This window comes from Centroberyx gerrardi, chromosome 20 (genome assembly GCF_048128805.1).
Source record: "Centroberyx gerrardi isolate f3 chromosome 20, fCenGer3.hap1.cur.20231027, whole genome shotgun sequence".
Lineage (NCBI taxonomy): Eukaryota > Metazoa > Chordata > Actinopteri > Beryciformes > Berycidae > Centroberyx > Centroberyx gerrardi.
This window is the reverse complement of record NC_136016.1, coordinates 13,913,399-13,926,855: the sequence shown is the minus strand read 5'-3', so window position 1 is coordinate 13,926,855 and position 13,457 is coordinate 13,913,399. Positions and strand designations below refer to the sequence as shown.

The 13,457-nt window shown below is 42.4% G+C and overlaps 1 protein-coding gene across 1 annotated transcript in view; it reads right to left on the bottom strand.

Annotated features, from left to right (window-relative positions):
- Positions 1 to 10,925, bottom strand: part of kcnh4b (potassium voltage-gated channel, subfamily H (eag-related), member 4b) — a 37,640-nt gene extending 26,715 nt beyond the window's left edge. Inside the window, exons 1-3 of the mRNA XM_078290666.1 lie at positions 10,850 to 10,925; positions 2,697 to 2,930; positions 279 to 410 (exon numbers count right to left, since the gene is read on the bottom strand). Of these exons, the coding sequence (XP_078146792.1) occupies positions 279 to 410; positions 2,697 to 2,930; positions 10,850 to 10,925 (442 nt within the window). The remainder of the gene's footprint in view (positions 1 to 278; positions 411 to 2,696; positions 2,931 to 10,849) is intronic.
- Positions 10,926 to 13,457: the final 2,532 nt, after the last annotated feature.

Below are 13,457 nucleotides of genomic sequence, written 5' to 3'. Positions count from 1 at the left end.
TTTATTCCCGCTGGCACGGTGCTTGGTATTTGCGGCAGGCTGTGTCCAGGTTACGCTTCAAGACACACCGCTGCCCAAATCAAACTCCCTGTTGGAAAGCAGAGTCTGGGTTCAATGAACGAATACCAGCCCTAACAAAATTGCCAGGTAGAATTTGACAATGATGAACAAGAGCACACCGTGAAAATGAAAGCTGGGGGCCAGAAGATGGTCCAATCGTAAATCATGTCCCAAGTAAGCAAATAACAGGATTTTTGTAAACAGGGCTTGTAGCCTACCTTCTTTCCTGCTGTTGTGGTGGCCTTTTCCATGGGTGTCAGTGATGTCCTTGAATGAGAAGAGAAAGAGAACCATTTCGCCCTTCTCATTCTTTATGGGCACGATGTCCAACAGGCACCAGAAGGCCGCTCCTGGAACAAAACCAACAAGGTTCATTCAGGGCAAATTTCTTCCTTCCTTTCTTCACCGTTTGGAGAAGGATACAGCTTGAAGGAAACATGAAGGAAATATGCTCAACAGACATATGCGTTTATTCACTATCACCCACTTTAATAACCACTACTGCAAAACTATCCACAATTTTCATTTTAATTTCTGTCAGCATGTCTTTAGCCATAAAGTGAAAATTAGAGTAACACTGCACACTGATATAAAGCAGTAAGGAGAATGTCCAAAACTGAGGCTTACCAATACAAGAGAAATATTTATGCATATGCACAAGTGACAAAAAAGTGCATTTGTTTTTTTTCTTTCACCTCAACCCCAAAAAATGGTTGCACTTTTTTTGTCACTTGAACACCTATATAAATACTTTCCTGCATTGGTAAGCCTCAGTTTTGGACATTCACCTTAATGTTTTATACAATTACTTTTGCAACCAGCACACCTGTAGTATTGACTATGTGAAGAGTGCACAATTTAGCCATAAAGTAACATACTGTACCATGGATGCTTGGCAAATATTGTATAGCGTTTATAAAATGATACCCTGAATTAGAAAGGGACCATGTTGCAGAGTGTGCTCAGAGAGGAAGAGAGAGTCAGATGAGGGGGGAGAGTTAACAAGGAGCACCATAGATCCCAGACCTCGCCATAACCCAGCCAGCTCATTAGCAACTCCACAGAAAATATCCTCTGCCTCCAAACAGATGTTACACATCTCCTATAGTGTCCCAGTGTCTGTGTGGGTGTGTGTGTGTGTGTTGGAGAAACAGAGAGAGAGAAAGAAGAAAGGAGAGAGACAGTGTTGATGGTGGCGTCTTAGCACAAGCCTGTGGGTGTCAACATGAGAAGTTTGTGTTTGTGTGTGTGTGTTTTGTGCTTGCATACATCAGGCGCACACTCTAGTGTGTGTGCGCATCGACTCCTTTCGTCTCAAAGATGTTATTTGTTGTTTTGAATATCCTGCTGATACTGGTCTTGAATGTGGTGAACTTTTTTGCTGCTTTTTTTTTTTTTTATCCACAAACAGAAATTTTATAAATATTCCCCTAATCTCTTGCCTTTTCTGCCTTTTCTACTAGAACTGAAATCTCTCCTCAAATCGCTCTCGATACATTTTTTTTCCCCTGAAACCTCAGGTTGACTGATTGTATCCCTATTAATTTGTTTATTTATCCATTTGTTTATTTTCTTATCTATGTATTTGTTTGTGTTCACTTTTAATATATTTTATACTCTTATCTGTCTGCTCTTTATTTACATATTTAGATTCTAGAGTTAAAGTTTTGTTACTTCTATTTATATCTTCATTCTTTTTTCTGTCTATTATATTAGTGTACCCCATTGTCTTACTTTTGGGTATATAACAAATGGCTGTGTCCTCCGACTGTAAGTTGTTGTTTTATTGCCTGCACTATATTTTATTAATAAAAAAAGTATTGTGTAAGTAAAAGTCTGTGTGCGCATGCAACTCTGCCAGCGATTGGCTAATTTCAGGAAAAAAGACTAGAAGAAAAGGCTTTCGACTGTGCTCATTACCCACACTGCAGCTTTGGTGATCCATCACAGTAATTAGCGACACTGAGGTTCACACACTTTGAGGCGGAAGGTGTGCATCTCTGCTGAAGGAGCGTAAGCCTGTCTGCCAATCAGAGAGGCTTAAACAGCGTAGCGTGGTCTCCTTCCATGCATGACATCATATTGTGAGCCTAGTACTCGGTCACGGTTTTAAGGATTGAGTTAAGCATTTCATTTCAAAATCTAAGCTACTGTAATAAAATGAGTGCATAATCACACACACACACATACAGTATGTAAATCCCTAATGTACAACATGCAACTCCCGTTACATTAACCCACTGCTTTACTTCTAATTCTGCATTTGTAGCTACAGCCTCACAGCAGCACTGTGGAGATTCTCCATTTGATCAAAATGTTCAACTCTCTTGAAAAATAAATGCTCTCGAAATGCTGTTCATGTACATGATGTACAAGTCAATCTCGCAACCTAAATTTCACAAAAAAAATAAAATAAAACAGAATAAATGATCCTAACTTGCACCATAAAAACAACAGAAGTGGTGAAAAAAAACAGTCTAGACTTGAAAATTCTTGCTATTTACAAAAAAATTGACCATTTGAATTTCAAATCTGATTCAATGTGTGGAACCATGCAGCTTGTGGTGAAATCTACAGGCTTCAAAATACTTCTTTCTCATGTGTTTTTTTCCTCTTTATCCTCTTCCTCCACCCACCGTTCTTCTTGTAGAAGTGGACCTCGGCCTGGTACTCCTCCCGGCCCTCCAGAGCCTTCTCCATCTGCTGGGCCACGTGCTCGCTGGTGTCCGCCCCGTACAGGAAGCGGCAGCTGCAGTTCTTCTGCATCACCTCGGTGCGCGCGAAGCCCGTCAGCTCACAGAAGCCGTCGGAGCAGTAGACGATGGGGTAGCCCCGGTGGCCCTGGGCGTTACCCAGCAAGAAGTTGCTGTCTGTGAGGGTGACATGAGAAGGTAAAGAGGGGTTGTTTTAAGGAGGTTTGATAGAGAAGTTGTGTCTTAAGGTGTCTGAGATGAAGTTCAAGCCCACAAACACAAACTGAGGCTGATGGGTCATAGCTGTCTGTGACTGAAGCCTAAAATAGTTGATAAATACATTTTTGAATGGTGTTTCTGTATGCAAACCTGACCTAACAATGATTGAGTAACTGAGAAAGGCAGCCCGCCCCAACCCAAACACATCAGGACCAGCCAGGCCCCATCAGTCCAGTTGTGTTCTTTGAGCTGATATATCCAATCCTAGTTCTGTCAGCTAGTATCAAAGCCTGTTCAGCTCTTTGAACTCATGTCAAAGCTTTGCAGGTTTATTTGACCTTCACAAAAGAATGTTTAATTAAAGCCCATTTTACACTTCAATATGCAATTTCATTTTTTATATCATTGTACCTTAATTAAATAACATGTTTGGATGAAAAAACTCTTTTCAATGCCACTAATTGTTTCTTGCAATGCTTTCAGCACCATGGACAGCTCCTCTCCAGCAGCAAGCCTCTATAGAATCTATTCCTGCCAGAAGATTCCTTCTCATTTTGTTTAGTTATGGCTGGACAGGACATCCAGCAGCACCGGCCCTTTGTTCTGGGATCACATCCCAAAAGCTCCAGGTTGCAGAAGCCACATGTTCTGTCTGATGCCCCCAGGCCATCCATTTATTCTGAATCCCTTCATACATACATTATACTGGTGATAGCTGCATTTCGACCCTAAATTTAAATATGCTGATGCAATTTTCACTTTCCCCTTGGCTGCCGGATGGCATTGTAGCCATTGTCATTGTAGATGTCCTAATTTTAATGTGAGCTTGATAAGCTACAGCAAGTGCTTGCTGCAGTGTAGCTTCTCTGTTAGACAGAAATATTTAGACAGAAATAATTTGGAACAATTCTGCTTTTTATCTGCCAGAAGGCACTAGCACCCAGTTGTTTGAGTGGTACAAGTTCTGCATTACAATGCATTACAAAAGCAAAGCCTGTTCAGTTCTTCTTCTTAACATTTCAAAAAACAATAAGCAGCTGCACACCCTGCAGTACTAATGCAAGATAGAAACTGAATATTAGACTTCCACAGAGGGCAACACTGTATCTTTATTAACTTTATTTATTTTGTAATAGTTGATACATGGGACATAACAGACCCTCAGCCAGAGGCAGCATGCATTCTACAACAGGTGGATAAAAGCCGCCTCACATCTATCAGTCTACTGGATGATATGTACTTACATATTTGCATAACTTTACATAATTTGTGGATATTAGCTTATTCTTTAAATTCGTTTACCAAAGTCACAACACAATGCCCCACAGTAATTGACTACTTGTCAGTAGCTTAAGTGAACACATCAGACTCCAGTTTTGTTGAATGTCAGGGAGAGAGGCGGCACACAAGCAGACAGACCGGTCTGAAGCTACTGATTCCACGGGGAGCGAGCCGGAGGAGCATTAAGCAGCTGCTGCCACGTTTTCCACAATCTAGCACTTTAATTGGCTGCACTCAACAGAAAGCAGACCACGGGGGATGTCTTTTCTGAGCGGTGACAACCTTTCACGCGTCTGCACTGAGCGGCAACAAAACCGTCACCGTGCAATTATAGGAAGAGACAGGCATCAGTCAGATCCATCACCACACAACAGCAGTCAATGGAGGCTTTGTACTGTTCCTTGCAAGTTGCTCCCCAGACTTAAACATGGACAAACTTCAAGATTTTGCTCCACAGTCTGCTACAGATCTTTGTGAAAGTGGGTTTTATAAAGAGGGATGGATGACTTTCGCCTTTTGTCATTTTTGACGCTATGAACAGCTGTGAAGACAAACTGCTCTGGAAAGGATCTTACAAGCAATATCAGGCCATTCACATTTGGGAAATTGTCCTAGAAACAATAGCAGAAAAGGATGTGATAGCCTATCCTGCCGTAAAGAAGCATGCCCTCTTTTTCATGTTGTATAAATCCCTAACACCTCAAGTTAACTCAGTGAGCCAGCAAGTGCTGGAGAGCAACTGCATTCATCTCTGGTTTACGTAATATTTACCTAAGAATAGACACATCTCTACTCAGCATCCCTAAATCGGTCCCTCAAATAGGTCAAGGGCAGGTGTAGTCATAAATCACTTTGTAGGTACTGTATATATCAACACCAACGCGTTACCACAAAAAAACTTTTATGCCATGTATGGAGCTGTGCAGACTGTACTGCTCCACACTGGGGAATAGACTATTCATTGTCTGCATGATTCATTGTTGTTTTATTCTAGTCAGGAGCAACAGTCGATGTTTCAATCTTCATTCATCCAAAAATGTATGTTTTGTTCAAATGATGATGTTTTTTTCATTTTCAAATTCAGAGAATTCAAGTCACTTCATTGTAACATATCAATGCTTGCAAGAAGGCCTATTCAATGACATAAAAGCAGGTGTCTGTCTTGTTTTGCAGGTTTGCCTGGCTGTGCAAATGGAAGTCTTGTTTCTGAGCTGGTCATTTACGCTCCTGCAGCCCAAAACCTGTCCATTAAGACGGCACTCTAAGAAAAACACCATCCAAGGCTATGGGAAAGAGGATGCCACTCACTCACTTCAGTCTCTACAATAGCTAACTTAGTTCTTGTCTAATAACTGATATGTAAACAGGCAACACAACGCCCACATGGATCCTCTTCACTTGGTAAATAGTTTTGTGTGTGTGTGTGTATGTGTGTGTGTGTGTGATTGTAACAATGCTTCAATTCTTAGGCCCTAATCCTCTCAGGGATTTTGCTTCGAGTGGCCGCTCCACTGCGCCTGCTTCTTTAATTGCACATCTGTGCTGACTAGCTACAACAGTAATCTGGTATGCTGATGCTACATGCTAATGCTAACAACAAACAGCCTGCATCATGTCCATGTCGCAAAGGTCCTCTTGTGGGGGAAGGCAGCGTAGAAGTGAAAGTCGAAGCCCATGAGCTTAGGCCATTGTCTCACCAACTAATTACCACCGGGCGGTGTGGAGATGACTGCTTCAACATGTAATTGGGGCAGTGATTGTGACATTTCAAATAAATGTTGTGGACTTGCTGGGAACAGGTGATACAGTGAGGGATCATCATGAGTGATTCAGTAGGGATCATCAATCACTCATATTGTGATAATCAATCAATTGTGGTCAAACAGACCGTTCAGAACAAGACCATTTTCTAGACTTCAGAATGAGACACTGGGAAGAGATCTGGACCAAAAAAATGACCATTTCCAGGTCATATCTGTGATTTAGTGATCTGAATCATAAAATCAACGTCAATGCTCTTTGTTAATGCCAAACCAATGAAATCACCTCATCAAAAACTAGCATGTACCTTGAAAACTAAATAGCAAGTACAGTGATATGTCCCCTCCAAGCCTCAAAGAAGCAACAGGAGTAAACCACACAGCTGTCCACTGGCTTTCTGTCAGTGGGCTGCTCCTCTGTTCTGGCCTTTGCAGCTGCCTATTTAGACCCATTCATCAGCTGGTTAACAATGAGCTCCGTAAGGTTCAATCTGCCGCTCCTCACCCTTTCCCCCTTTTGGTTCCTCGGTCGCCTTTTTTCGACTGAAAAGTGTGTAGGGAGAAAATAAACCCGGCTCTTATCTCTCCCTGCAGCTGCCCTGTGGTTACGCTGCCCCACCGGGCGAGTGCTGCTGTCACTGTGAAACGCTGCTGGGGAGGTCGTGTTAGGGAGCTGGGGGAAGGGGACACACACATGACACACTCACACGTCCACGTACGCACACACACAGCAGGCGCCGCGGCGGGGTAGCAAGCAGGGAGATCATCCTTCAACTGGGAGGTCCAGGTTTAAGCCCTTGTGACAGCAAACATCCGCCCTGCTGAAGTGCCTTCGAGCAAAACACAGACTCCCTGCCAGCTCCAGGGCCGCTGCTCTGCAGCTGACCCCCGACCTCTGACCTCTGACTATTTCCCTTTGGGGATCAATCACAAACACACACACACATACTCACGCACACATACTGTAAAACACACATACACACAAGAAAACACACACAGTAAAACAAACTAAAATTAACATACTAACATGTACACACACAGACACAATGGCAAATAAAAACATACAATCAAAGCTATGACAAACACAGCCATGAAGCGCTGTGTTTATGCACTCAAATACACACACAGGCACGCACACACACACACACACACACGCACGCACACACACGCACGCACACCATTCTGTACAATTACACAATTCCTTCGGGCGGCAGGAATGCTGACATTGCTATGAGCCAAATACAGTACTGTGCCATGCCAAAGGTTACTGACTTAACCTGCTCTGACATCCCGCTCACTGGTAGTGTAGTAGTCATTTTCTCCAACAAGGAACTGTAGGCTTAAAAATACTGTTGCACTCAGCATTCATAAATGTTATTCCTACAGTCTAGTACAGTCCAATCAATATTTCTGAACAAAGCCAGAAACCAGAGAAATAAGACTCTAACAATGTGGAATCTGGAGCTGCATAAAAGATAATGACTGGGAGACAGATTTTGTGGTTTTTACACCCAAATGAGCTTTATTATTATTAAGCCTAGCAAAGTTAGACATCTATTTATGCTTAGCACCACCAGTGTAGTGTAGTCTAGCCTTGCATAGTGGAAGCAATCTGAGTAATTTTGTGAACACGCTGGGAAATAAATGTAATAGGATAATGATGTCCACATAATTGTCTGAGTTGAAGTGCATTTAATGTAAATGGAAGTCTAGGCAGCGGCTAGGTTGCAATGGCAATAATATAAATTTCTGACAGTATTTTCCTGGGTTTAATTTCCTCCTCTTAAATTGAATTGGAAACATTTTTCACTGTGAGATTGATTGTCTGAACCACAGTTAAGCATCAACATGTATTTTCATGTACTTTGTATGAGGCTGCAAAATGTTAGTTCATATTTGTTTTGTCTGTAGCTTGTACTTAACTCAAACCTGAGTTCCAATATGATGGGTTATGATGTATTTTCCAGGTACAAGTCAATGTGTGTGAATATACCTAAAACTTATATGGCATAATTCATTCTGGGTTGCGGCTTTAAGGCCTAAAATTGAATTAACATGGCAGACAACTGTGATTATGAGCTTCTCAAAATGTTTTTTTATATGCAAGAGTTATATGTAAGAGATTTTTATTTGGACTTGATCTTTTAAAAATGAGCAAAATCATACACAGTGTCTAAGATGTCTAAGAACAGACTACCACCTACGAGGGACAGGGCCGCGTTTTCATGGTTTTGCAGAGCCAAGTATGTCTGGCTGGTTTGACGCTTCAAATTCAGGTCTTGGACCTGGAGGCATTTCTATTTTTAAAGAAGCTTGGACAAAGAATTCAACAAATATCTTATAAAATGCTTTAGGACTGTTCAGGGATATAGAAAAATGATTTAGACAAAAAAGGAAAACGGTGCCACCTTCAGCTGCACCAGGTGAAAACAGACAGGTGGAGGTGATGCTGAGAAGGGAAGCTCAGCTGCAGAACCTGCTGCGCCTCTTGTTTAAAGACTTGCCTTTCCAAACAAGAGAGCAGCTGCACTCTGAAAAGTCCTTGATTGGAAGGCATGGCGCAGCAAGTTAAAGTGTTTCCTCTTTTGCGGACCATCTTTTCTTAAGCATCGAGCATCGTCCATGACAAGTGGCGGGACCCTGTCTCCCGGGCAACAGGAAGGAAGCTATTTTGAGCTGTGGGCAGCCTGCCACTCTTCAAGGAGCTTCAGCCTTATGGTGGCTTTGAAACTGGTTTGGAAGTGGCAAAACTGGCACGCACTTTCAAAGGCATGTATCGTGCTGCTGCCAGCAAGTTTTCATCTAGACCTGTTGTTCTGACTTGGCTTCATTTGGACATTTGTTCACAGGCATGTTGGAGAAAGCCTCGGCAACCTGCTGCGGAACTCCCATTGCATTGTGTGAAGTAAAGCAGATAAAATGCTGTCATCATAAATGTTGGAAAAGTAAAATTGTTTGTGGAAGTGTTGTAAATCTGTGGCAAAGTGGTGGCTGTGGACTCATTTGTCCAGTCCAGAGCTGTGTATCGGTGCTGCAGGTCTTTGTTTGCGGAGTATAAAGGTTTTGATGCGGCAACATCTGGAGTATGAAGAAGAACGACCGACGCTCATAGCTGTGGCATTTCATAGCTTCATGGACACAAGAATGTACATAGGATTAGCACGACTGAACAAAGGAAAGGGCCAACAGCGATAAAGAAACAGAACAATAGAAGAAGGATGAATCTATAACATTAAAATGGCAGATTTAGGATGCAGTCCTACTGTTTGCAGGGACTTTGATTAATGCATATTGCCTACTGGTAGACTACTGTTCTGAGAAAACAATAGGCTCTATAGTCTCATGTTATTCTATGAGAAATGGCATTAGACATTAGAAAAGACATTAGAGGTGTTATACTTCATTGATCCCCGTAGGGAAATTTTCTTTCCGCCAGGTCCCCTCCACAGGGAGGTCAGAGGTCAGGGTCAGCTGGAGTGCAGCGCTCCTGGAGTTGGCAGGGATTCAGAGTCTTGCTCTAGGACACTTCAGCAGGGCGGATGATTACCCACATGGGGGCATGAACTCGGGTCCTCCAGCTGAACTGTGTGCTACCCATGTCATCTCTATGTGTGTATATTCTCATCTCATGTACCCCTTAATGTATATTTCCAACAGCAGTCAGCATTATGGCAAAACCAGTTGAGTTCAAAGCTGTGCCTTTAATTTGCCTCCAGGATGATTTTATTTTCTAAATCAATTCATGGCTGAACATGAAAACAATCCCTCATCAGCAATATGTCGGTGTGCTTTAAGCTCATGAGAGATCCTCTAAGACCTCATTAGAGTGACTGACTCACGAGTGACAAAGCTATAATTACATAGCCTACACATCAATTACACAGTAATGTCACCCACTTTACTATAATGTTTACTTCCCAATGACTGTGGCACATTTGAACTCCGGCCCAGCTAGGAAAATAATTGCGAGACAGACTTTCATTCAGGCTGCTACGACGGGCAGAGGAAAAAGATGGGCTGAATCGACAAGCGAACAAACACAGACGTCCCATGGTATTTGTTTACAACGAGCCACAACCTCCCCTGAGGTGGAACAAGGTACAAAACAAGAGACACAAGCCATGCAGAAATGGCAGCGCTGCCTAATGGCTGCACTGACTAGTTTAGAGCAAACTACTTTTCCAAATGTGGAAAGACAAGATGATTTCTGAAGGTCAATTTTCCAGTCCCGCCTTATTTTAAAATGTGAAAAAGTGCGATCAAGGTTAACAAACTTTCCCTACATCCCAATGTCACCAGCTACAAAGTCACCACAGACTTTAATCAGGCAGCATCATGGTCTTTTTTTGGTGCAGGTACAGAGGGACCAGACCAAATGACCTGAGAATAGATATGGCTTGCTCATATCCAAGTTCACACAGGTGATGAAAAGACGTATCGGATTAATTTTTATTCTGGCAGAAGTCTGCCCTAATGCTTGAACAGTGGCTCTCTCATGATGAAAACAACAAGCATGTTGCAGCCAACTGGTCTTTCCTATTTCATGTAATGACAGTCACCCTTTAGGTGTCAAAAAGCTTTATCGATTGAGTTTTTTGTTGAAAGTACAGTATCATGTTTTATGTGTTATAAACAAAACATGCTATTCAAGCATGTTTAGATCAATAATATGGCCACAGTGCTACTTTTACTATGGATTATTGCTACATGACCATAATGTACATAAGGTAGTACAATAAGGCAGACAGTGGTGAAGAACTACACATTTTCAGTTTGGCGCCACAGCAATTCATCTAGTGTGTGTTTGCCAGTGTGCATCTATTCCAGTGTACTTACGGGTGCCATCAAAGCGAGTAGCGATGGTGTCCAGAAAGGTGTTCTGGGGGGCCAGGAGGCCCTTCATCACGGGCATCTTGACCCAGATCTGAGACAGCCAACAGCTGGCTGGAGGTCACACCATCCCTAGGGGGCTTCCTGGGGCTCTCAGGGGGTGCAGGGGACTGTCCAGTACCGGGCGGGCGGTCACACATCTAAAAGCAGCCACCCTTCTCCAAGCAATGCCTCTCCCAATACCGCACCCTAGGAAGGCAGTAGAGCAAATAAAGGGTAGCAGTCATCAACAGTTGCTCAGTCAGTAAAGAGGGATCAAGTCCAGGAGATGCTGAGATCCACAGACCTTCAGCTATGTCTGCCCAGCTGTTGCTTGTCGGCGCTCTTCAACTGGAAAGATCATTCCAATGCCGTGGAGGAAGTTATCCTTTAAGTCCATTGTGCTTTCCATTCATCACGGGACCAAAAATCTGCAGGACAAAAATGACACTGCATGTCTCCACACCTCTCGTCTCCCTAGCTCTGTGTTCTGCCAGGATGCTGTGGCTGTTGCAGACTAGTTACATCTTCTTAAGCTTTCTCACTATGGCTTGTTCCCCTCCTCTCTACTCACACTCCCTCTCTCTCTCTCTCTCTCTCTGTCTCTCTCCCCGCTCCCATCCAGTCCTGTGATATCTCAGCCAATGAGATTCTTGGGTTTCACACACTGGCATTCTCTATAGAAACCTGTTTTCATCTGGGGGGGATAGAGGGAGGGAGAGAGAGAGAGAGCGGGTGAGGGGAGAAAGGAGGGAGGGACAGAGCGGGCAGAGACGGAAGGCAGGGGATGCTTTTGGAGCAGCTGACAGCACGATTACACCCCATGGTGCTACTATCAGCGCATGGTTTTTGTGTGCATGTCTGCTAATCAAGGAAAGATGGATTACCTGTTTGTCGATCAATGCAGGCTATTGTATTCAGGTTGACTGTGTTCTATTGTGTTCTAGTGATAGTGAAGGGAATCTGATTCAAGGGGCATTCTGAAAGTGGGGAAAAAAGAAAAATGCATGCGGTCTGAGTTTTGTACATATCTACCTTGCGTAATAGTAAGCCTATGCAGTAATATATGCAGTACCTTGGATAATTACTGTTTCACATTGCAATCTAACACAGCTACTGGCTGTCAGACACATTTCAGACACTTTATTTTTTCTCGAGCAAGTGTTTCTAATACGGAGAAGGAGCTGCTGCAGCTGAGACGCATGGTCCTAAAAAGCCATTCCTAGAGTATGTGTTTCGAACTTCATTCAGCCTTTCTGGACGAAACTGTTCCCTATTCACCCTCCCAGCCCCTATCCTTATGAGAGAATTAAGACTCTGGGATGAAAGCCGCTAAGAGCGGATTAAAAGGATAAGCCAGGAGATGTTTTTCGTGAGGACTTGATGCTGAACACACCAAAGTAACGTTGCGTCTTAATTCACTTTGACCCAGGCAGACTACACAGCTTAGCAGACAGGGAAAGTACCTCTAGATAGTGAATCTGCTTAACAGAAACAGAGAGGATTGTTTTCCTCCAAGTCATTCTCTCAGTTTTTATAAAAATAGATCAGACAAAAAACAACTGTGGTCAATATTATTACATCATTAGATGTTATAGTAATCACCAGAGGAAAAATGCTTTCCTAAAGGGATCAATAAAGTATCATATTATTATTATTATTATTATTATTATTATTAATAGTAGTAGCAGTATTCACAGTGGTCTTATTAGTATTAAATAATATATAATAAGAGGACTGAGTTGCAAGATTCTATTGAGGATGGATGTGAAAGTGGGCGACAAAAGGTTTTCAGCAGTAGGACGGGTCCTAGTTTTGCAGAATGGCAGAATTGTCTTTTGACATTGTGATTAATGTGGGGCTTGAAGTAGAGGATGGAACAAACAATAGCCTTGAGGTTGTATAGAAATTCCCAGAAGCTAGAAGAAAACCTGAGACGCCAGTATAAGAATCGATCATTTTGAAGTCTTTTGATATCTTTCAATACACCAAAATGCTTTGAAATCCATGCATTCATTGTCTCACTTATTCCTTCAAAACTAATTTTAATACTGAATGATTGTACACACGTCAATACCCAGCTCCAGATAGGGATTAGTATGATATTTGCTCTATTATATCCTATGATATGCTAGTGGCTCAGTTAGCTAAGGAACATGACATGTACCTGTAACCTGTAACATGTTCCTGGGTTTGAATGTGGAATCTTTTCTGTCTCGCTGTATTCTGTTGCCTTTGCAAAATGCCAAAAAAGAAGATTATTTAAACCTATATATATATACAGTATATATATATATAGATAGATAGATATACTGTATTTCCCAGACCATTAAGTCCAACATTATGCTTAGTGAAAGTTAAGTTAAAAAAAGAATGAGAGCAGTATATGTGAGAGTTCCTAGTGGGGGCGTTGATGTTAGAAAAGTTAAGCAGACTCAGCAGCAGTGTGGGCGTCTCCTTAAGCAGAAAAGGGAAGTTTGTGAGCTTCGGTGTGAACAGTAAGTTCGCTCTTCTTAGTTTGATGCTGCAGGCAGCAATCTGTTTGTTTGAATTGTTGATGTCTGAGGTGAACCAG